This window comes from Rattus norvegicus, chromosome 10, assembly GCF_021556685.1.
Source record: "Rattus norvegicus strain SHRSP/BbbUtx chromosome 10, alternate assembly SHRSP_T2T, whole genome shotgun sequence".
NCBI lineage: Eukaryota > Metazoa > Chordata > Mammalia > Rodentia > Muridae > Rattus > Rattus norvegicus.
Genome location: NC_141543.1, coordinates 36,376,491 through 36,401,368, shown reverse-complemented (window position 1 = coordinate 36,401,368; position 24,878 = coordinate 36,376,491). Strand labels below are relative to the sequence as shown.

The 24,878-nt window shown below is 41.5% G+C and overlaps 1 protein-coding gene and 1 long non-coding RNA gene across 4 annotated transcripts in view; one reads left to right on the top strand and one right to left on the bottom strand.

The window, feature by feature from the left end:
- Positions 1 to 12,877, bottom strand: part of Sox30 (SRY-box transcription factor 30) — a 29,681-nt gene extending 16,804 nt beyond the window's left edge. The window contains exons 1-3 of one of the 3 annotated variants that reach the window (XM_087574461.1): positions 12,672 to 12,877; positions 8,912 to 9,151; positions 7,596 to 7,775 (exon numbers count right to left, since the gene is read on the bottom strand). In XM_087574461.1, the coding sequence (XP_087430587.1) occupies positions 7,596 to 7,775; positions 8,912 to 9,098 (367 nt within the window). In that variant the 5' untranslated portion in view covers positions 9,099 to 9,151; positions 12,672 to 12,877. Of the gene's footprint in view, positions 1 to 7,595; positions 7,776 to 8,911; positions 9,152 to 10,790; positions 12,156 to 12,671 lie in introns of those variants that run through there. The other 2 variants (XM_087574462.1, NM_001427190.1) reach the window with 2 other exon arrangements.
- On the top strand, positions 11,400 to 13,137 carry LOC148002833 (uncharacterized). The gene is made up of 2 exons (XR_015631538.1): positions 11,400 to 11,516; positions 12,134 to 13,137. It is a non-coding gene; the product is annotated as an uncharacterized LOC148002833 (long non-coding RNA).
- Positions 13,138 to 24,878: the final 11,741 nt, after the last annotated feature.

Sequence of the window (24,878 nt, the reverse complement as noted above, 5' to 3'; positions counted from 1 at the left end):
GTCTAACCAAGAATATGAATTAAAAATAGATCAGAGGGGTTGGAGAGATGGCTCAGTGATTAGAAGAGCACTTGCTGTGCAGTCACGAGGACAAGAACTCAGATCCCAGCACTCGTATAGTAAGCCAGGGGCCTCACAAGCACCTGTAACTCCAGTTTCAAGGATTCAACAGTCCATTTCTGGCCTCTGTACATAGGCATGCACAGAAACACATGCATACACACTTACAAATACATACACACAAATGTTTAAAGAGTTAAGATTTGATTGAAGGAAACAATTAAATCTAAGCAGATACTTCCACACTAACCTGCTAGAAGGAGGCCTCTCGACAATTACAAGGCCAGGCAAACTTGTAAAATCCTTAAAATTTTATTTCTTAAGTTATTACCACACTCAAGACATTAACCTGACAGTCTATGTTTGACATTGAGCTCTTTTCCCTATACCCATCAGAAGCACTTAGTTATCAGAAAAAAGATGGGTTATGAGAACTTTACAGAGCAACTGATCAAGTTTCAGTCATTGAAAGGGGCACATTATCTTTTCCAGTGTTCTTTCTAAGATGGTTGTGTAAAAGAGAGGGAAAGAAGACCTAGAGTGATAACCATGCATTCATTTAATGACAAGTAACAGACATATATCAACTACTCTATTTTGTTATAGAGTTATCCAGAAACACTTTAAATGTTAGAGTTCAGGTTGATAAGCAGGAAGTTAAAAGTGTGCGACCTTTAGCAAGTCAGGGATATGGAAGATCAAAAAAAAAATGCACAGAGCTCTAATGACTCAAACAGTTGTTAAGATATAATAGAAGCTAACCTTAGAAATCAGCCAGTGGAGTTTGGGGTTAGCTCAGTGGTAGAGCGCTTGCCTGGCAAACGCAAGGCCCTGGGTTCGGTCCCCAGCTCCGAAAAAAAGAAAAAAAGAAGAAATCAGCCAGTGATTTGGCTTTTTTTCTGGTACACAGCAAAACTACAGTGGCCTAGGCTCCCTGGCATTTAGAGGCAGCTAAAGGCTACCCAATACAATATAAGCAGTGTCCATCACTGCTGCAGTGAGGGCACTCATGTGGTCCTCCGTGTTCTTGTGCCTTGTGCAGGTTTGAATACATGAATACAGTGCCCTAGAAGGCCTCATTCTAATGTCAAAGCTACAAACGCAGAAAGAGGCTTCACCCATTAGCCGTCTTTTGAAAGAGACATATTCAGCAACCCGAAACATCCATATGTGAGCAGAAGACAAGCTTGCTGTTGAAGTGGCCAGAGCTGTCCAACCATTACATGAAATAAAGAGCAGCTTTAGACACACAGGGGCAAAGGAGAACAGTCCAAAATCCAATAACCAATCCAAGTATAAAAGCAGAACAGCTGTAGAAACAAAACTTCCCGCGTGTCTCCATCACCCAGTTCCAAAGAAGAAACCACTGCAGCTTTGTGGAGTTAATGAGGAGACCCAGAAAGTGGCTTGGGATAAAGAGAAGTGAGAGGGGGAAGCTGAGAATTGGGAAGGTATTTAGGTCATTGTCAAGAAAAGTGGATTTCTGGGGAAAGAACAAGGAAATAAGAAGCCCAGGAAGATGAGGCGAAACATGTGAGGCATCCTCGTGAGAACTTACAATGCCACACCACTTTTCTTTTATTGCTGTTGTTATTAAAGTAGATTTTTATTGACTGCTGACACATTTTTAATGCATTCACCTTCCTCCCATGAGCCACTTTTTCTTATGCCCTTTCTACAGCTGTGATCCTCCTCCTATAAATCCCTTCCCCACACTCTTTGTCTTTTAGTTTTGCTCTGTGGCCTAACAAGTTTAATCGGGGCCACTTATGTGTTTGTGGGCTTGGAACCATCCACTTGAACCTGGTGGGCTCACCAGTGGGTGCACAGACTCCATCACTAGGCAGTCAGTGGCTCAGGCAGGGGGCCTTATGAATATGGAGCCCCTCCCTTCCATGCCTCTTGACAGTCTCAGCTGCTGTAGGTTCAAAGTCAAATTGGTTATGTCCTTCCTGGAATTATACAACTTTTCAAGGAGATTTCTGGAGAGTCGAGGAGACTTTTTAATGGATATAGCAACTTCTAAGAATGGAACTTAAGACCAAGAGAGACCTGCTGATTTTTGGATTAAAGCAGTAATAAAGTAATGAAGTTTTCTTTCTTCTTGTTCTATTTAAGAAGTACATAAACTAAATGGTACATCAATGCAAAGATTGGTAGTAAATATAGCTAAAACATTTAGAGAAAAATGTATGAATTCTAGAGAGTAAAAAGATTGTCAACAAAGTGATGATATAACCAACAAAACCGAGCTCAGGCTGGACAAACGAATTAGAGAGAACTCAGTAACAAAAGAATGTGTCTATGTACCAAGTAGATTTTGAACAGTAGGTAAAAGAAATGTACGGTCTACAGAAGTTCCAAAGCCTGTATACAAATGTGAATACTGATATAAAATGAGGATGCCGGTATAAGTGGCACACAAGACATCTGGTAAGACATACATGAAGAAGAATCAAGACGACAATGCTATAAGCACTTTCAGAGACTAGAAGCCAAAGAGCTTAGAGTGTGATATTAAGGCAAAGCAAATGATACACCGTACACAAAAAGAACACCAAGACAAGAAACTGCTATAGAGTTTGAACAAGGAATAGAAAGTTGTTTATCTGTATGTATCTTCTCTACAACTACATTATGAAATCTTTGACAAGACACTCTATTGAGACATATTCCTGTTGTCCCTAACAACCTGGGCCATAGCAGGTACCTGATAAATATTAGGCAGTAGATGAGTCAGATAGGAGGCTTATAACTGTGACCCTGAATTCACTCAGAAGATAGATACATTTTAATGACATGAAGTGTTCTGAGAAAGTGTGGTGCAGGGCAGATGGTTGCTTATTAGAACAAGCAGGAGGCTTGGTAGAGTAGGCAGGAAAATGGAGTAAGCTTGACTGAGCATCAAACAAAAGGAAAGATTACAAGAATCTATGAATTTGGTGTGAAATATTTAATAACACATTTCTAAATTACTAATGGAATAATGAGATTTTATTCACTTTTTGCATTAGAGATGCTGGTTAAGGGTAGAAGAATACTAAAGGTAGAAGGTCAACTAAAATAAGACATTCATAGAAAAGTTGTTGTTTAGACAATAATGCTAAAAACAGAGAAGAAAATCATACTCAATTATAAAGTTGTTAATTGGTCAAATTAAGAGAAATCTATCAAAATCTTATGTGAGAAAACTAGTCTAAGTGTTTTAAGTCAGTGCAAATAAAAATTAGGTAGTAGGAGGTTGGAGAGAAAGCTCAGCAGTTAAAAGCACTTAACTGCTCTTGTAGAGGACTCAAGTTTGATTCCCAGGGTAGACATGTTTCTGAGCCTACAAATACAATAATGTGTATTATTCAAATGCTGATTTCTCTACCCTTATAACTTGCTGCAATCCAGACATGGGACTGTAATGCTATTCCAAGAATATCTTGTCTCTAGTTTGTGTAAACATTTATTCTCTGATTTGTCAATAAAAGCTGATCAGCCAATGGCTGGGCAGAAGAGAGAATAGGGTGGAACTTCTGTCAGTCAGGGGAGAAGAAAGAGATGGAGAGGGAGAAGAGAGGGTTCAGAAGGAAGGGATCCTGGAGGTATAATGGGAAAACACTTGAAGCCCAGAGAACGAGACCAATACTAAAACACAAGTATCTTGGGGATTTGGACTGAAAGGTAACCAGATTAGCTTAGAGGATTAGAATAGATCAATGACTGCCCAGTTATTGCGTTGTAAGTTAATTAAATAAACCTAGTTTCTGTCTCATTCCTTTGGAAGCTAGCCAGAGATAGGAAAAAACTGTCACTTTTAAAATTACTTTTACATTCCAGCACCCATGTCAAGCGGCTCACAGCTATAACTCAAGCTCCAAAAGTATCTGACCCCTCCTGGCCTACTCAGGCCCCTCTAACTAGCACACATTTGTACACACATACACACAAAACTTTTTTTAAAAAATTGGGTATTTGGAAGGAAAATGACTTAACAAAAACCAAGTGACTCTAAGGCAACCTGATTTGATAAATTCTTCACCAGAAAGAACAAAATGATTGAAACTTAGACTAATAGTTCTCACACTTCCTAATGCGGTGGCACTTCAGTACAGATCCTCATGGTGTGATGACTCTGACCACAAAATTATTTTGTTGCTATTTTATAACTAATTTTGCTACTGTTATGAACTGTAATATATTTATATCTGATATACAGGATATCTGTGTACCCAAAAGGGGTTGCAAGCCACAGGTTGAGAAACACTGGCTTAGACAGTAATAGTTTCAAAGGCAACCAAAGAGTTGTAAAGACTCAACACAATCCTTCCTACCAATGATCTTAGGATTCCTGAACCTAATTTTCACATAAGAAGTTTGAGAATCCTAGATCAATACAATATAATAGTAAGTTTACAAACTGGCAAAAATAGGTCTCAGGTGTCATTATCAATATTGTAGAGAAACTCAAAGGTAAAGCATAAGATATTAAATAATGTAGATAAAAGTAGATACTCCCAGAACAATTTTGCTAAGTCTACATCACTTCTATGATAGTTAACTTTAAATGTCAACTTCATACAGCCTGGAATCACTTGGAAAGAGTCTCAGTGAGGGACTGTTCGTGTTGTGTTAGCTTGTGGGTATGTCAATAGGAGAGTGTATTAATTGATATAAGAAGATGCAGCCCACTGTGCGTGGTACCATTCCCTATGCAAGAGGTCCTGTTAAAAGTAGAGAAATCGAGCTGAGTGTGCACCAACAAGAAAAGAAGCAGCATGCATCCATGTATTCTGATCTTGTTGATGTGACTAGCTGTTTTAAGTTCCTGTTGCTTTTACTTCCCAGAGATGAAACCTTGAAACCTTGAAACCATTATCTAAAATAACCCTTTTCTCCCCATAAGGATATTTTAGCACAACAGAAACAAAATAAGAACAACTTCTTTTATTCAAATGGTGACTTTGAACACACTAGTGTAGTGAACCTACTTTCTGTATTTAAAAAGTTGATTGTTGGGGTTGGGGATTTAGCTCAGTAGTAGAGCAAGTGCAAGGCCCTGGGTTCGGTCCCCAGCTCCGAAAAAAAGAAAAAAAAAGTTGATTGTCTATATAGTATCATAAATGCCAAAATTACTAGATGAATTATTTCTGTAAACGAAAAAATATGCCTCACTACTTTGATGTTTCTTTCTCAAGAATAAAATATATGTTTAAAGAACAAAATTACCATGATTTTATGCTTAGAACATAAAACTAGTTGAAAGAAACAAAGAAGGTATTTTAAAATCATTATCTGCAAATTATAGTTTATAGTAGATTTTAGGTTTACTATAGGTTTTTCTGTTTGTTTCTTTGTTTTTTAAAGATTTATCCTATATAAGTACACTGTAGCTTTCTTCAGACACACAGAAGAGGGCATCAGATCTCATTACAGATGGTTGTGAGCCACCATGTGGTTTTTTGGGAATTGAGCTCAGGACCTCTGGAAGAGCAGTCAGTGCTCTTAACCACTGAGACATCTCTCTAGCCACCATTTCTTTGTTTTTTTTTTTAAGACAGAGTTGCTCTGTGTAGCCCTGGCTATCCGGGAGCTTGCTTTGTAGACCAGGCTAGCCTTGAACTCATAGAGAGATGCCTGCCTCTACCTCCCTAAAGGTATGTACCACTATAGCTAGCCAATAACTATGGTTCTTTAATACTTGTGGTATCATCTATTAACTAGCTTTAATAATTTTACGGTTACTTTAGAATGTGAAATTTCTAAACTTCCTAGTTACACTATCACCTCTAAATAATATGATATGGAACTGATGGAAATACCTAAGCATATTTCAAAGTTGGGTAACTGTACAGTATGTTAGTAGCAAGTAAATCTCTTCACTATGGATTATACTTATCTAAAAACAATTCTCAAATTATATTTATAAAATGTTTTGGCTTATCATTTGGGATCCAAGAAATGAATCTTTACCATTTCTGGCCCTCACAAGAAATATCATTGTAAACAATTTTTTAGAGTAGCCAACAAAGTCTCATTATCACATTTTTGTTTACTGTTGTATGTTTCTGAGATGTTTCCTGTAATTCTGTCTACCATATTTAAGTAATAAAATCATGATGCATAAACCCTACCAATATCAGGGGGAAATCTTTAGTCTTCTTCCAGCCCATATCTTTGCACAGATGGTGTAAAAGTGATATATTGTATAAAATCTCAACTGCTTAAAATAAGAACATTGATAAATCTGTTCATGAGAAACATGAGCATTTGAAAATGGGCAAAACAGATGCCAGGAAAGTCTGGGGTGCGGGGAGGAAGGGACAAAAAGAAGCACGTACTAAAGTAAAAAATAATATCTAAAACCAAAACAAAGAGATGGTAAAGCCCAGTTTGAAGCACAGTCTTACAGTCAACACTAAAAGTGCCTGACTGTATTGCAAAATGGAGGCTACAGATCAACTTTCTACAGCGTACACTAGTATCTTGAGTGCAGCTTTGTTTATTCCATTGGCTAAATGACACAGTTTAAAAGACACTGAAAATGGGAGCTGGAGAAAGAGCCCAGAAGTTAAGAGTACTTGCTCTTGCTGAGGACCCAGGTTCAGGTCTCAGTGTTGAAATACGACTCTAGTTCCAGGGGATCTAACACTTTCTGATCACTACACACACTATACACAGAGAGAGAGAGAGAGAGAGAGAGAGAGAGAGAGAGAGAGAGAGAGACAGACAGACAGACAGACAGACAGACAGACAGACAGACACAGAGAGAAAGACAGAGAGAGGCAGAGACAGAGAGAGAAAGAGAAGGAGGGTGGTGGTGAGGGAGGCAGGATGAGAGACTCATATAGGAACATATAGGAAAACAAACATATATATAATAAAATCTTTAATAAAAAAGTACTGAGAATGCAAAATATTACTAAGTCCATTTTCATGCTCTATCCCTCTCTAACTCATAGGGCCAGCTTTATCATTAGGAGACTAAAACAGGCAGAAACTGGCAAGAGCAACTTTAAGACAGGCAGCAGTAATAGTGAATGGACAGCACTCTCCCTAAGAGACGGTTGTAAACGTTTCGGAGGAACAAGCCAATAATGAAACAGGTAGCCAAGATTTGAGAATCTCAGTTTAAGACCAGACTGTAAGGAACATGAACCAAACAAGAAATGTATAGAAAATGTACAGCTTTCATCGCTTTTCTGGAGCAGTGGCCTTACTAATATCACTGAGAGAATGTCTCAACCCCCTCTAGCAAAGTGTTCTTCTATGCTGGAGGTTACACCATCCCTACTTTCTATGTAATTACACCAGCAATTTCTTCACTATCTGACTAATCTTGGCTCTCACCCTAAATTTCTTAGAGAGTCAGAGTTTTCTACATGGATCTGCTATTGCTCCTTCTCCCATTTAATGTTTCATTTTATCCCTTCTTGATTTTATTTCTTTACTATTGTTCTAAATTATAAATTTAAGAAACCAAATTTCCACTTAAGAGATAAAATTTTGATGTAGGTATTTACAAATTATCTACAGTAGGACCAACTCACCAACTGGATGAGTGATGGTGTTCTGAAGGCCGGGAATTACCACAGAGTAGGTAGGTGAGCGATAAGGATAAATTGTTGTAGGATTTGTAGAGATAATATTCTGTGTGGTACCAGAAAATACATTGGAAACACTTAGAGGGAAGCGTTTTCGCTTCCCTGGACGAGGCTGATAAACCCATCCTACAGAAAAAGAGAGACTTTTAATATGAATATCCAAACTCTGGCTTTTTCATATAAAAACACAGCTCACTTAAAAGTTTTAAAATATGGGTTGTCTAAAGGTATAGTTTCCAGCTCCATGATACTATTTCTGTGAACAAATCCTGCACTGTGCATTTTAACATCCACATAGCTGCTAACTCTGTTAATGTAACCCTTAATAGAGAGGAAAGTCAAATGCCTTCTACACAGGAACACAGAGTGATTTCATGATAGAATCTACACCAGTCATTGGGTTTGAATCCCAAAGTTTTTCCTCTGTGGAAGAAAAATACCCCATAAGACATTATATATCCCCTCTGTTTATGCCTGATTTAAGGAATCACTCTCTGAGGCTTGGCAATTGCTAAAACCATAAACACCTTAATTTCTTCCCAGAGTCAGAAGTGTGGCACTATCATGTATACGATCACTGGTTCTGTCTAGGTGATACTTCATAATCTTGCCTCTTAAAAGTATTTCTGCTTATATTTAAGAAAAGATTTTCCCACTATGCACAGTTCTGTAAGCCACAAAGAATACATAGTTCCCAACCTTTATCTCAACGTCCTCACTGCTGAGGAAGAATCAGTTGGTCCAAACTGTCTCATGCTAGGAATAAATCTATTAATCAAAACACGGGACTATGTTCTGATACCCATAAGATATTAATTCCTGCATTTTTGTTATCTTTTAAGTGGGAAGTGTTTGTTGTTGCCATGATTATTTAATATGTCTAGTATATTACAGAATGGAACCATGGAGACTTACAGTAAATGGTAAAACTAGCTATATATGTCTGCTTGTACATACCTATATGTAGATGTGTATGTGTGTGTGTGTGTGTGTGTGTGTGTGTGTGTGTATGCTTGTACATACCTATATCTATTACAGTAAAACCAAATATCTCCTGACTTACAGTAGCTGGTAAATATGAAATCAGATATTTCACAACTGTATTCTACTTAAAATGTATGCTTAGTATTAATTCAATCACTATTATGTTAACCATTATTTTCTTTCTCACACAGAGATTAGGAGATCTCAACCTAACTTAATCTTTACCTAAATAAATTTAAAAGAAATTGGAAAGAGTCTTGCTCATTTCATTTGATTACCAGGAAATTCCTCTCTGTGCTTCTCTTTAATCTTTTGTGCTTCATCATAATAAGGTTTCTTTTGTTCTTCACTAAGTTTGTTCCACTCTAACCCAAGCTGGACACTGATTTCTGCATTGTTGGCGGCTGGGTTAGCTTTGGCTAGTGCTGGTCGGTGGATTCTTGCCCAAACCATAAATGCATTCATGGGTCGCTTCACATGACCATTTCTGTCCTTACTGAAGGGAGTATCAGGTATTCCTATATGACGAAAATTAAGAGACTAAGTTAACGTGCCATATATGCAATTTTAAAGTGAAGTGTATCTATACTTATAAAGGACCTGAAAACATACACTATAATATAGCCAAAGTACTGCCAAGACTCCAAAATTCCTCAGTCCCTGAATTCAGCACTCTATGTTGGAACTTAGAATGACTCCTGAGAGTATAATATTGTTGAAAATATTGTGTAGTAACGTTAGAGACACATCGCATGGCTATTTCTTTGAGCTTCATTAATATCTCTAACAGTAATTAACATTTAGTTTCCTTTCCACTAATATTAAGGAGCAGACAACTTACTTATGCATCTAGTTCTATGTAGGTGTTAGTTACATAAGAATTTGAAGGAAGTCATGTACAGAAGCAGCTGTAGCGTCTTAGAGGCAAAGATGTTTATGCTAACAATTTTTCACTAGGAAGGTGAAATTCCTGCCACTCTGAATTATTAAAACTATTTTCATGTTATTCTCCTGGGAGAAAAATTATATATATATAATATTATAAATATTATATATATATATATAAAATGACTCTGAGTCATGGTAGTTAAAATTCTTCTAAAGGTAATTCATTAAATTTGCATCCCTGTGCAGTTCGTAAAAGCACTATCTATGAATGTTTCACATTGGTTCATTTTAGGGTCACTTAGTGGGCATGCAAAGGATATGTAGAATAAACCATGCTGACTGAGGGTGTAGCTCAGCTGGTAGAATATGCCTAGTATGCACTGAGCCCTGGGTTCAATTCCCAATAGCCCAATAGCCATATAAATCATGTGTAGTAAGTGGTATGTGCCAAGAAGGACTTGGGAACATGTCTGTGCATGAATACAGAAAATAGAAAAGGGCTATTTAAGTTATTTTGAAAAAACATAGAAGTGGGTAGAATCGGCACTGAAAATTAAAAAATGTAAAAGTTCATGAAAACATGAATGATAATGACTTCCCGAAACATTCAGTGACAGAGTTCTTTGTGAACTAATCCTAAGAACTTTTTTGAAATATATTTGAAAATACTAGAAAGTATTATTTGGTTATAGTCACTTCTTTTAAATATATATGTATATATAAATGCTTATTTATGCTTTAAATATATCTTTTAAATATAATCACTTCTTTTAAAAACATCTTGGCTTATTATTTTTAATATTTGTAAAAAGCTTTAGCTTTTAGAAAACCAAAATGCTGTTTATGTTTTCTCCCAGAAAAGTTACTGTTCACCTTTAACTTCTATAGTCAATATAAACAACTACCATCATTTTTCTAGAAACACTGGTATTGTTCTATTTCTTGATATGCATAAGCCTAAGAAGTACTACAATAGGAAGTTTGATGTTATTTTTGTATAAGCTGAGGAATCTGTATTATCTAACAAGGCATTCTGTTGTGTCTATTTTCTAAATCTGTTTACTAAGTCTTACAGTGATTGTTTAGAAACTTTGTGGAAATACTGAGGTGTATTTTACTAGTATAAGGGCAAATCTATCAGAAGCAGTCCCTGTGCAGGTTAAGAATCGTACCATGATTCTATTTTTCGAGCTTCAGCTCCTGAACTACTAATGTGTCTGTGCAACATAGACCTAGTTGTGCAAGCCAGATTCCCCTGGCTTCTAATACCTGCATCTGAGGGAAGCACGGTGAGGGGTACATCTTTGGTTTCAATTTTTACAGAAGGCTCCAGCAAGGACTGCATTTTAATAGGCACTGGTGTCAGGGGGACCTTGGACAACCGTATCAACTCAGAAGGCGGAGGCCCCTGAAACTGGATACGGGCTCCTGGAGGGACCGTGTGGAGAGTCAAAGGGAACCTTAGGTCTTGTTGGTGCGGCCCAAAAGCACTGGGTGGCTGGGCCAGGATGGCTTCCTTGCTGCTGTGAACCAGGCCATTGGATGTGGCCTCCGTGCCCAGCCTACAGTCGTCCCTGAGTCTCTCTGGCTCCTCGGTCTTGATGACTCCTTCTCCGATGGCCAGCAGGCTCCTGCCTTCCCCGCCTTTCAGCGCATCCCTCGAGGCCTCCTCTGCCTCCAGCTTGGCTTTCTTCTCATCCCCTCGGCGCCCATCGAGGGCCTTCCCGGTGCCATCCAACTTGGCGGCCCTCGAGGCTCTAGGGCCGGCCTCGGTGGTCCTCCGAGATCCCACCGACAGGTCCAAGCCCGCCCCCAGCTCCTGCTTCTCGGCCTTAACAAGCAGCGTCCGGGGCTGCATGGGGCGCAGCTCCGGCCTGCAGGGGCCTCCGTCGGCCGCGGACTGCGGAGGCAACAGCAGCAGCTCCGGCCTCAGTTGCAGCAGGCGCGCCTGCGCGGACGAGGCGGCGGCGGCGGCGCCCTCGTCGGGAGCCTGAGGTAACAGCGGTCCGGGAGGCAGCAGCAGCACCTGTTCCGGCTTCACTTGCAGCAGGCGTCGCGTCCCCGCCTGCGCACCTACCGCCGTGGCCTCCCCGCACGACGAGGCCACTGCGGCGATGGCGGCCGCGGCCTGAGCCGACGGCGACTGGGAGCGCTCTGCGGCCGCGGCCCGGAAAGTGGAGGCCTCGACGGGCTGCGCGGGCGGAGCGGGGCGCAACGGGCGCGGAGGGGTGGGCCGCGGCGGTTGGCGCGGCGTCGGCGGCGGCGGCTCCGGCCTGGCTCTCTCCATGGGGGAGGGGGCGGCCAGCCAGGTCGCGGCCGGGATTGTGAGCTCAGCCGTTTGTTGGCGGCCTCCCCCTCCCCCTTTCGGTTAAGACCCTTCCAAGGCCTTGGCTACCCAGAACCCTACGCGCTCCAAAGACGGGCTCGCCTCGCCCAATCATGAGAGGCCCAGCGTCCCCGGCCAGCCAATCACAGGCACGTCCCTCGGCTCCTCCCACCCTCCACTCTAGCCACGTGCGAGAATCCTGGAATCATCCGCCATAGCCCGGGCCGAAGCTCTTGTGTCCCATTTTCCACGCCTCTTCACTCTCCCTCTCTTCCGTATTCTCTAGGCCTTGTTCTTGGTTACCCCGCCCCCTCCCGGAGTGCGACAATGGCGTTGCCCAGGAAACCCTTATGCTCTTCGCCTTTACCAAGGATCTCCGAGGATGAAGGCGTGGACCTTTCTTGCGGACTGGGCCCACGGCTTCGTGTCCTCATTAATCCCGAGTCTGTTAGGATCTTTTAGACCTTGTCAAGTATGGGAACATCTTGGACCTTATCACCGATCGCATTAATTGATCTTACTGGAACTGCTGCTTGACTAGGTATAACTGTTTACTGGTTGAATTGTCAATCACTCTACTTCCAAAATGCGACCCAGGTTCATCCACTTTTTGAGGTTCCACCCGCCATTATCCTGGCCCAAGCTTCCATCCTTCATGTCTTCCGTATGGATGTTGCAGTACTCCTGTAGTCTTGCTCTTCACCTATGTCTCACTACTCTCTGACTGCCAGTAGTTCTGAAAATACAAGTCTAACGCTATCACATTTCCCCCAAATCTTTCTGCGGCTCCCACTTGTTATGAGATAAAAGTCCGAAATTCTTACCAGGCAGAGCCTGATAAACCTGGTTAGTAGCTTAGGCTCCACCTACAGGTTGGTGTGTTTGTTTTTTGAGTTATCTACACTTTGCCTCCAGCTGCCCGTCACACCATTCTTTTTCATCACAGGACGCTTTAGCAACTCAAGCATTTATGTCTGTAACTCCGGCTTATTTTTCACATTGGAGCAGAACGGGCATTTCAAGAGAAAACAATGACTCAGCATCCGTTCGAATCTCTTTTATGCACTCACACCTGATCATAACCTTTGAAGTGCTTTCTCTGTGTGATTATTCTGCGCCTCTTCCAGATGATTGTTACCTCCTTTGGGGGAAGAACTGCTTGTGTTTTGCTCATCACTGACTCCCCGACTGTTGAGTAATTGTTCCATAAATGTTTATTGAATGAGGAAATAAGAACTACCACAGCCTAATAGCAATACTATGTATATTAAGGGCTCATTTTAAGTTTTTTTTTCCATGTGTGTACCTCTTCTTTTAACAAGGAGTGTGTTTAGTTTTCATTCAAATTTACCAAGTAAGTGAGAAATTAACAACATTTAGTACATCACTAGACATCCTGACTAAAAGTTACAGCCCTATCTTGAGGAAGATGAAGAGTATATCCAAGGCCATCAAAAATGAATTCTTTCTAAACCCTCTGTTGTCAGTTGTGCTAAATATAAATTCATACACTACACATGGAAGAACACAACATAAATGGAAAACTAAACCTGTGGAATGTGCTTAGGAAGCTGAGGCAGAACGGTTGTCACAAGTGTGAGGCCAGCCTGAGTTATATGTCAGTCGCTGGCTGCACTATGAGATTCTGTCTCAAATGGACCAAACCACACTAAACAAAACTGGATTTTTAAAAAAGCCTTGCTAGGTTCAACACTCTAGCATCTCAAAAAAAAAAAAGTACTTAGCTTAAAAAATAGAACTGCCCCAAGATATGTGACAAAACAAAACAAAACAAAAACCTAACAGAATGGAAAGGAAAAGGACTACTCAGGCATTACATTGATAATTTAATATTTCTGCAATTTTTAAAAATTACATTTATCTATGATATGTGTGGGGGATGGTATAATGTGTGTATGTGTGTTGGGGTCAGGGAGTTATGTACATGCCACAGTGTGGGTCCCCAGAAGCTCAGGTTGCCAGGCTTGGTAGCAAATGCTTTTACCCAGTGAGCCATCCTGCTGGCCCCTCGATATTTCTTTTTCATTAAGTGTTAACTACTGGAATAGCACATCAGAAAGACTTCAGAACAGCTGAGCAGTGTTGCAGGGATCTCTGACCCCTGAAATTATTGTGTTTATTAGGGAAAAAAAAGTCTTTTAGTTGTGGTGTGGCTCAGTCTTAGTACACACCTTTAATTCCTCTGGCTGTAATACAGACACACCCTTAGTACACACTTTTAATCCCAAATAATGAAGATAAAGCTAGTTTGTAGAAGGAAGCACCCATGTTTGAAAGTGATATCTAATTGAGGGACAGACAAAGTGACAAATCAGAAAAAAAAATTGACAGAATAGGATATGCCCAACTCTCTCAAGAAGAAAGAGAAAAGTGAGGTTACTTAGAGTATCTTAGAGAGAGGAGGCAGTTTTACTGGAACAGTTGTACAGAGACAGGTTAAAGAGAGAATAAGCTAGACACAGGTGAAGACTGAACTAGCCAGACAATGAGAAGGAGCCAGAAACTTGTCAGTTAGTATGAGGCCAAACAGAGCAAAAAGTCAGAGGCCAAGAGAGAAGCCATATTGAATTAGTTTAGAGAAAGGAGATTGAGGCAGAGTGACTGAGTTGAACCAGCCAGCCAGAGTTCAGGAAAAACAAGAAAGAGTGAACGTATTCAGCACTAAATCTCAGAGGCTGAGATTTATTATCTAGAGGCCTAGATAAGACTGTATAGAGACTAAAAGCTTCAAGGACTAACCCTAGGTTAGCAGACTGAGGCAATAAACCTTAGAGATGACTACTACATCAGGTTAATAAAAGCAACACTCTTAGTCAACAAGAATGCTGTACTCAGTAGTTTAATACATATATTCTTTTGAGTAGGACCAAAATGTTCTATAGGGAATGAATGCAGTGTCATAAAACTAGCAACATAACACCAGTGAGGATCCAAGTTATACAGTCTCTGACCACATGAAATTAAATTATAGGTCAATAAATAGCAGAAGGAAATTATAAAAGTCTGACAGTTTCTAAATAACTGATGGAGGTTACAGAAGAAATTGAAAAATCAGAAAATTCTACCAAATCAAAGTTAATGGAAAATAATTGGAGCAGTTCAAAGGGAAATTAATAAAAGATTCGAAAGGAAGAAATATCCTTTAATTTAAGAAACTAAAAATGGGCCTATGTAAGTGAAATAGAGGGAGTAAAAAGTATCACAGAGGAAGTCAACAACAGCAAAAAAATAAAGCCAATGAAAATTTTATTTTGAAAAGAAAAAAAAATTTATTCTTTGATCTTTCAAAAGATCTAGGCCACCAATCTTATCAAGATAATAAAGAAAAAAAACGAAATAGAATGCAAGGTTAGTAATTAAAGTGGGAACATTCTGTACACTACAGAAAGACAAAAGTATTATAAAATAATATTGTAAACAACCTGTATCAACAGTTTATCCGACTCCTTAGATGAAATGGGATGAGTCATGAATGGGATGCACAGCGGAATTACTGAGTCATAGAGAAAAATGAGATCACTTCATTTGCAACAAAGTGGATGGAACTGGATATCATACTAAGCCAGATTGCACACTGTGCCCATTTTCTCTCACTTGCACAATCTGGATTGAAAAGCAAAGAAACACGAAAATAGAAGGATGTTTCACTCAGAATAAGTTTTTATTCATCGGAAACCATCTTTTGCTTTGGTGACGAGACAAATAAGTTTTATCAGGTCAGGGTGTGTTCCAACATTGGAAAGGCAAGTTGAGAAGACGAAGGGGCAGTGAATTGGGAGGAAGCAAGTGAGGGAGATTAGGGGTGGGTGATTATAATAAAAGTATATTGCATACTGGTTTGAAAATGTTATCAGAAGAACTATTATTTTGTGCAATTACTATAAACTAGTGAAAAAAGCACACTCAGAAGTATAAAATTGAAGTATATCCTCTATATTAAGTAAAGACATCAAATTATGCTGGGCATACGTGACACATGCTTGCAGTTCTAGCACTCAGGGGACCTCCCAAGAGTTTGCTAGGTTAAAACAGTTTTTACAATAATTTTGAGACAATATTCTTTGGACTGTATTATATCGCGCGTGTTTTCTAATTACGAGTTGAAAGCCAACTAGGGCTATATAATGATACTGTGCCTCAAGGATAGTAAGCCTCAAACTGGGGCCATAGTTCAGTTTGTAGAGTGATTGCAAGAGACCCTGGACTTGAATCCTAGCATGCATATGGGGTGAGCATGGTGTCCTGCAATCCCATTACTCTCACAGTGGGAGTAGGGAGGTCAGAAGTTCAAGGTCATCCTCAGAAGCACAACAAATTTGGGAGTTATGGGAACTCTATCTCAAAACATAAGAAGGTCGGAATTTGGGGTCATCCTTCATTATATTTGGAGCTCAAGGCCAAACTAAGCTACATGATATCTCTTCTTTAATGAAAGTGTTTATCAATAAAAGAATCCTTAGATGAATGTGATGTTATCGGCAGTAGTATAAAGACACTGGCTAACAACATAAACTTCCACCTTCTGTCACTTACTATGAAACCTTGAGTAAGACACTACATCTCTAAAAACTGTTCCCTCAGCTATATAGTAACCACGTATTCTTAACTAGAGGGCAATAGGCACTATACAGTAAAGGCTGAACCCAGCATCTGGTCCCCACTAAGGATCCAATGTGGGGCTCTTACTATTGGTGAAGAATAGAGGTCAGCTGATAATGAAGCCATTTTCAAGCCTAGTAGAGTGGGAAGATGAAGAGGAATCTGGCCAAAATTCGAGGTGGATGTGGAAAAGGCATTGCTCCTCTTCAGGCTTGTAAAATAGAGCCTACATATAGTTATAAAGTCAAGATATGTGGGGTGTCCCTATTCAGGTAACGCTATTCTCCTTAGTTCTGATCTTTTACTGCAGCTTCTCATTTTGAAATTCTTCAAAGACAGAACCATGTCTTCCAAATACTTTAACGGGAAGATCACATTCAGATTATGTCTGTGATGAGTCAAACCCAAGTGAGCGGGAGTTGCTGGTGTTGGTCATCTTTAAAACCAAAATATCTTGGAGGAAAAAAAAAAAAAACGATTTCCTTAAATGGTATAAATTCACATAATGTTCATGGTGGAACCTCTGAAAGTCTTTGAATTCTCTTCCCAATTTAATATTTCTTCAGTGGTGGTGTTATAATTAAAACTTTAAGGTTAAATTATCAAGGCCAGGAACACTGAGAAAGGCAAATAAAGCTTACAACTGAGTATAAGATAGGCAAGCTACCAGATAAGAAGAGGGGCCTCTAGGAAGAGCCAGTCTGAGCAGGCTCTGGCTGGTTCCCATGAGGCACTCTCTGAGCAAGATATACTAGGTATCATTGCCCTTTTCCCTAGTAAACTCCTCAACTTTATGGGTAGTTATATTTTCATGATAGTCTTTCAGCTAATGGGAAGAGAATGGATTGTGAGTAAAGGTGCTGTAGTTATTATTTTGTTGTTGCTATGATAAAATGCCATATCCAAACGCAACTGGTGGAAGAAGTGTTTATTTTGGCTTTTGGCTCTAGAGGGCTAGGAGTCCACGGCAGAGAAGCCTAGCAGCAAGTGACAGGCAGGAAGGCAGCAAGTGGCAGGCAGGAAGGCAGCAAGTGGCAGGCAGGAAGGCAGCAAGTGGCAGGCAGGAAGGCAGCAAGTGGCAGGCAGGAAGGCAGCAAGTGGCAGGCAGGAAGGCAGCAAGTGGCAGGCAGGAAGGCAGCAAGTGGCAGGCAGGAAGGCAGCAAGTGGCAGGCAGGAAGGCAGCAAGTGGCAGGCAGGAAGGCAGCAAGTGGCAGGCAGGAAGGCAGCAAGTGGCAGGCAGGAAGGCAGCAAGTGGCAGGCAGGAAGGCAGCAAGTGGCAGGCAGGAAGGCAGCAAGTGGCAGGCAGGAAGGCAGCAAGTGGCAGGCAGGAAGGCAGCAAGTGGCAGGCAGGAAGGCAAAAGCAAGAAGCTGAGAGTTCACATCTCCAACCACAAATAGAGAGCAGATAGCCAACCAGAAGTGAACCTATGAACTCTGAAAGAACATCTTCAGTAATGTGCTTTCTCCAGCAAGGTTGTACCATCTCCCCAGATAGTACCACCAACTAGAAACCACGTGTTCAAACACTTGAGCCTCTGGAACAGTTTTCATCCAAACAAACACATGCACACGCGTGAGCGCTCCTCTTGCATACACACACACACACACACACACACACACACACACACCTCTGCCGGCTGTAAGGAAGGAACCATCAACGACCACTCCGCAGACGGAGCAGCCCCTCTGCTCTGGAGGGTGTAACTACCTCCTACTTTTGCTTTCTCGCCTGCTAAAATAAACCTTGATTACATGCTTACGTTACCCTCTCCCCATGTAATTTTTTTCCCATAGCTAAAATTAAAGAGGATGTCTTATTGAATTACAAGTGGGAAATAACTGGCTCAAGCAATCCACAAATCCCATACTGGATTTTCTTTTCTCTTTAACATCCACATGAATATGCCAGCCAAGTAGGACTCAAAGCAGGTTTCCAATTCCATGTTTTGATTGTCGTGAAGATTTCAAATTGACTTGTTTAGTAGCCCAGTCAATTTGTTCAGAAAAAATTAAATTGAAGTATATCTGCCTATGACTATCTAATTAGGGTCCACACTAACTATGAGGCACAGAGTTGCACAGGCCTATAAATAGCTCCTTGTTACATGGTATAATTTAGAACTCATCAAGCGTGCCTCTGCCTCCATATTAATTATATTTATATTGTTCCAGAATGTCTTAGCACCTTACCTTTTAAAAATAGTTTTAAAACTGTGATTTAAGACCTGGAAAACATGTTGTGAAGAACAAATTCTTTGGGTTTTGGCTTTGTTTGTTTTTGCTTTTTAAATCAAACTCTACCTTTTAATCAGCGCTGCATATCTGAAGGATCTAGGCAGAATGTCAGTTGCCCTGGATGCTTCCAGGTTCTCTTTGTTCTCCGTCACACCTCAGCCAAATTAATTTTCCTAAAACATTACATACCACAAAGCCAAGATCCTTAGCTCATACTTTAGCTTAAGTCCGAGTTGTCTTGTGGTTTGTTCTTGTTTTTTTTTTTTTTTCTTTCCTACAGCCTGCTTGACATCTCTCTTTTGTATCTTCATATGCCCTTCAGTCCACCTATATAGCCTTTAGAGGAGCAAACCTCGCAGACTGGATGCAGTTTATAGATGGGGCTTTATTAGATTGGCTTACACTTAGAGTCAGGTGGTGGTAGCAGCCACAGCACCAGTAGGGCAGTCCAACAATGGCCTTCTGCACTAGTAGGGCAGCCCAACAATGGCCCTCTGCACTAGTAGGGCAGCCCAACAATGGCCCTCTGTGTGCTGGAGAAGCTGAAAGCCTGTGAACCTAAAATGTCTCAGCAGTCTGATTGTTGAAGCCTGAAAGCTCCAAGCAATGTTACTGGTGTTGAAGTCACATTGGAAAGCCACAAGAACTAGCATCTGATGTCACAGCAAGATGGCAGCAGCAATGATAGATGCACATATACCGGAAAGAGCCACCACAGAAAGGTGCACAGCTCTCTTTATACCTGGGCTTCCTTGAAAAATTCTACCCTCTCAGCTCATCCTCTCCAGAAACACCCTAACAGAGAGCCCAGGGGTATGTCTGAGGTAAAATTCTAAGCCCCATCAAGTTGACAATCAAGAGTGACCCTGTGCAAATCCTCAACCATTGCCAGAGTCTCTTTAGTTCCCGCCAACTGTGGGAATTGCTTTTGATCCCCCTAAAAACCTAATAGGATTTGAATGAGTTTTCCTAGTATTCTGAAAGCATGCCAAGGGCTCGAAGTTGAAAGGATATAAAGTACTCCATTTCTAAGTTCAGAGACATCGGAATTCACTGGTAGCCAGACTTGGTGGCATGTGCCTTTCATCTTAGCACTCAGGAGGCAAAGACAGGCAGAGCTCTGTAAGTCTGAGGCCTCCAGAACAGCCAGGCATACATAGAAAGATTCTAAGTCTGTCTCAAAAAGAAAGGGGAAGGAAGGAAGGAAGGAAGGAAGGAAGGAAGGAAAAGAAGGAGGAAGGGAACAAAGAAAGGAAAGAAGAGAGGAAAGGAGGAAGAAATGGAGAAAGGAATGGAGGAAAGAAGGAAGGAGGGAAAAGGAGAGAGGGAGGAAACAGAAAAGGAAGGAAGGGAGGAAGGAAGGAAGGAAGGAAGGAAGGAAGGAAGGAAGGAGAAGAAGGAAGAAAGAGAGCCCACAGTTAGTTTGTACACACCCCCTTGCAGGTTTGGTGACAAAAGCAAACCTGGCCAATATTCTTTATGTTACTTTTTGAAACCACATTTTAATTTATTTTTGCAGGTAGGAGTGAGCAGGAAAGTGAGAAGGCAACTCACAGGACTAGGTTCTTTTCTTTTAACTTGTGATTGTTTCTTTGTGAGTTTTCACATCAGGCACCTCAGTCCCCTCCCCTCATATCTGCCCTTTGCTCTTGCAACCACCTCCATGAAATAACACACACACACACAAACCAGAGCATAGAAAACATCTCGTCGTGGAAGCTGTAGTATGTTAGTATGTTACAGTATGACCCACAGCAAATCCCTCTGTCCATACATCTTCATGTGCAAATCCTCATTGCAATGAGTCTTTTATCTGGTTCAAAGTCTCTGGTTTCTGAGACACTGTCAATCAATATTGGAGGACTCTTCTCGGTTACCCTGTTGTTGCCTGTGTCATGGGGATCCTGCAGCTTTGGAACAGCAGGACTGGCCCTTTAACACATCTCAACCATTCGTGGATGATTCAGATTCTGAGGTGGGCCAGTTCAGAGCTCTGGATCTGGGCCTGGGTGGTAGTTGAGCTGGTCAACCTGGCCTTTCCTTATCCGCACCACCAAGGCAAGCTCTCCAGTACTTCTCCATCTAGGCCACCCAAAGCTGTCCTTGGCTCACCTGCATCCGCACCTCCAGTGCCAGCTCCACCTGGCCGCTCAGTCAAGGTGCAGGGCTCACTCTTCAGGGTGCTGCAGCCTGTGAGGGGTTGGACCAGCTCTCCCACTCTCACATCCTGGGGGATAGCTCAATTGTGCCTTCACTATCAGGGCCAGCCTCATTGTATTACCCAGGCAAGGTGCAGGGCCCATTCTCCTGAAGGTTACAACTTGTGAGGTGGCAGAGCTAGGAGTCCTCACACCCACATCACCTTCAGGGCCAGCTCATCTGTGCCCACTCCACCAGGGCCGCCAGCTCTACTGTGCTGCCCAGACAAGGTGCAGGGCTCACTCTCCAGAGCACCGCCTCAATCTAGGGGCAGGGCCAGCCAGCTCTCGCTCTCTCACAACCCTGGGACTAGTTCTCCTGTCAGAGGCAGTGCCCCTGACAGGAGGAGTATGTCACCCCTACACCCACACCTCCTCATAGCAGACAAGTGTCAGGACAAGCTCCCCTTTCCTACCCTGGGGCTGGCTCACCTCCCACCCCCTCAGTCAGGGCCAGGCCTACTGTGCTGCTCAGGTGAGCTACAGGGTCAGTTCACCAGCTTTCAGGACCCCAGGGGCAACTCTCACCTTAGTAGGTTTGTGTAATTCCATGTAGTTTAGGGGCCAAACTCAGATTTTCAGACTTGGAAGCAGGTACCTTTACCCATGGAGACATCTTGCTGAGCACTGGTCATAGATTTTTTTTCTTCTTTTTCTTTTCTTTTTCTTTCTTTCTTTTTTTTTTTTTTCCAGAGCTGAGGACCGAACCCAGGGCCTTGCGCTTGCTAGGCAAGCGCTCTACCACTGAGCTAAATCCCCAGCCCCGATTTTTTTTAATGTAGTCACTAATTACCAAGAAATAAGAAAAGAGTAGTTATTGAGAATACTTATATTATTTTACATGATTTATACCCTGACGAATTAAGAATTAAAAAAAAAACACAACTGTTACATGTATGCAAAAAGTTATGATCTTGGTAACTTGTTAAATGTTTATCAATTGCTTCCTGTATGCCAGGAACTTTACTGATACATATTTTTTCTTTTATTTGATATTTTTTATTTACATTTTAAATGTTATCCCCTTTCCTGGTTGGTTTCCCCTCCAGAAACCCGATATCCCAACCCCCACGCCTGCTTCTATGAGGGTGCTCCTTCACCCACCTACCCATTCCCTCCCAAGGTATGAAGCCCAGAGTGTGCTGTATTTTACCAAGCCTTCTGCCTGTAAGGTCTAGGTCTGCTCAGGGGAGACCCAGGAAGAGCAGGGAGCTCTTTCCTAATTTGCACTGTGCTCACCCTGAAGCAAAGGTAAGAAAAGGTTATCTCTGCCTGAGACTCTTGGCCTGCATATGAGAACACATTGTTGAACTGCTGAGGACTAAACTTAGAAAGGTAAAACCATGATGAAACAGGGTAGTAGAGAGGACCATTACTGGGAGGCAAAAGGACTGATTTCTGACTCCAGGTCTAGAACACAGATTCTAGAAAGACACTTCATTAACTGCCCCTCCCAACCTTTTTCTTTTATAATGTTGAAAATTTCTCTCTTGACTCACCTATAGACTCACTGGGAGGAGTGAGTGAGAGACCCTGTGTGAGAGAATGGTTTGGAAACTCTTTATTTTTCTGCCTGTGAGGTGGTAAGACCTTGTTGTCCATTTACATGGACTTGAAATCGCCTAGGAGATACACCTCTTGAGTGTGTCCTTAAAGGTGTTTCCAGAGAGGTTTGACTGAGGAGACAAGACTGCTGGGGTTGGCCTTTTACTGTGTATTATAATGTTAAGTGAGGGGGTGGGTAAGGCCTGGAGTCCGGATGTAACCCCTGTGATCCTGCCCCCAACTTTATTCTGATTGGTGAGTAAAGAGGCCGACAGCCAATAACTGGACAGAAGAGACATAGGTGGGGTTGAGGTTTTGAGGGCTTGGGTGAGAGAGGACCATGAGGAGAAGGAGAATAAAGAAGCCACCATGGGGATAAAGGAAGAACATGTGGGAGAAAAGAGAAGCAGCCATGGGTTAAGAAATAAGAGCTTGGCCCTGAGGGCTGCCCAATTGGAGCTAAGAGCAGCCCAGATGAAACATAGTGAGTAATAACATGGAGTTATTAATAGGGAAATAGATTCTAATAGTATGGAGGGTAGGCAGCTATTAAACTATTAAGGCTTATTGTAAATTTAAAGGCTGTGAGTGCGGTTTTTATCCTGGAACTCAATGATCAAGGCAGGGTAGAAGCTCCAGGCTAGGATTTAAATAATTTTTACTACACAAGACCATCCTGAAATGTGGATCTCACAATGCCATGGGCCAGGGTCCCAAGAAGAATAAAAAGGAAAAGGAGAAAGGCTTAAGCATCCCCGCTTAATCTCTCCCTTTTGCACTGCTGATGCAGTCTGACTAGCTGCCCTATGTTCATCCCCATGGCGGACCCTATCCCTTCAAACGTGAGCCCAAACTCTTCCTTTCTAAAGGTTTTCTTTGCCAGGTGTTTTGTCACAGCAGTAAGAAAGGTGACTGGCAGGGGTTGGGGATTTAGCTCAGTGGTAGAGCGCTTGCCTAGGAAGCACAAGGCCCTGGGTTCGGTCCCCAGCTCCAAAAAAAAAAGAACCAAAAAAAAAAAAAAAAAAAAAAAAAAAAGAAAGGTGACTGGCACAGCCTGGAAGTTGTCAGTATTTATTACCGTTCCAGACAGTATCCCTTCTCACGTAACAGATATTTTATGAATTTCTGATCCATAATGATATGAAAACTCATTTGCTCTCAGTACTTCTCCAAAATCTTATACAAGCAAATAACTTAGGCAAAATGTTCAATCAATACTACAACAGGAGATTCCAGGAACCTATGAAACAAGCTGTCAGCCTCGTGATGGGTCTCCATTTAAGTATCATTTTGCCAGAGACATTTCCATGAGTGATCCCAGCTCACTGGACAGGTCAGTGACTGCAATATACCTTAAACTATCATCTCAGCGGACCATGAACCCCATTAGGCAGGCACCACTGGCATTTCTTTGTTTCACCAGATGGACATGTAACATAGTAGGAAATTAAGAAACATTTGTCCGGTGATTGAGTAAATTCATGGAATAAATATGACAAAGTCTAGTGGACTAGGAAATCGTATCTGATTTCCAATTTTTGTTCTCCTAACCTCCTAACTTCTTTTCCCCAGGCCTTAGCAAATAAATCCTTCTGGAGTTCTGCTGAATAGAGCAGTTGACTAAATATATCCACTTAAGGACACACAATCAATGGGTATCTTAAAATAAAATCAACTCATTCTGAGCTACATAAGAGATATCTTAAAATACACACACACACACACACATACGCACGCACGCACGCACAATCAAGGCTCTGTAATTATTCATTTCTTCTAGAATATTCATTCCAGGTTTCATAACCTTGTGCATTCTGGTTTGTCCCAATGCTTCTCTCTGTTTGGAAACTACGACAGAAATAATCAGCCTTTCCTGGAAGCACGTCCATGACTCAGACAGAAATTGGGTTAGAGTGGTTCAGAGGGAGAAGGAGGATCTAGGGGCAAGCTAGTCCTTCCTCCCCTCTTCCACCCTGGATCTCATTTACATAATGCAGCTCTTACTGAAATTGAAATGAGTCAGTATGAAGGAAGACAGACTGAAATACGACTTCCATACCTAAGCCAATTACTTCTCTCTCCATTACCGTGGCCTTTAAAGTAATAGAAATAATAAAAAATAGAGGCCAGTATGGATGTAGGCCATAAATACCTGTCATGTTCAGACTGCTTTCTGTCTTTTTAACAGTGGGAAAATACACATAAAATTTAGCGTCTTGGCCATTTTTAAGCAGACAGTTCAGAACAACTACATAATTGTGAACCAATCCCCAGACGTCTTTTCATCTTATAAAACTAAATTCTCCATCCATTAAACAAAGAATCACTCCACCATCAGCAACCACCAGTCTACTTTCTGTCTCTGTGGACTTGACTACTCCTGACACCTCACTTGAGTGCAACCGCATGCCAGTCGTGGTTTTGTGACTGGTT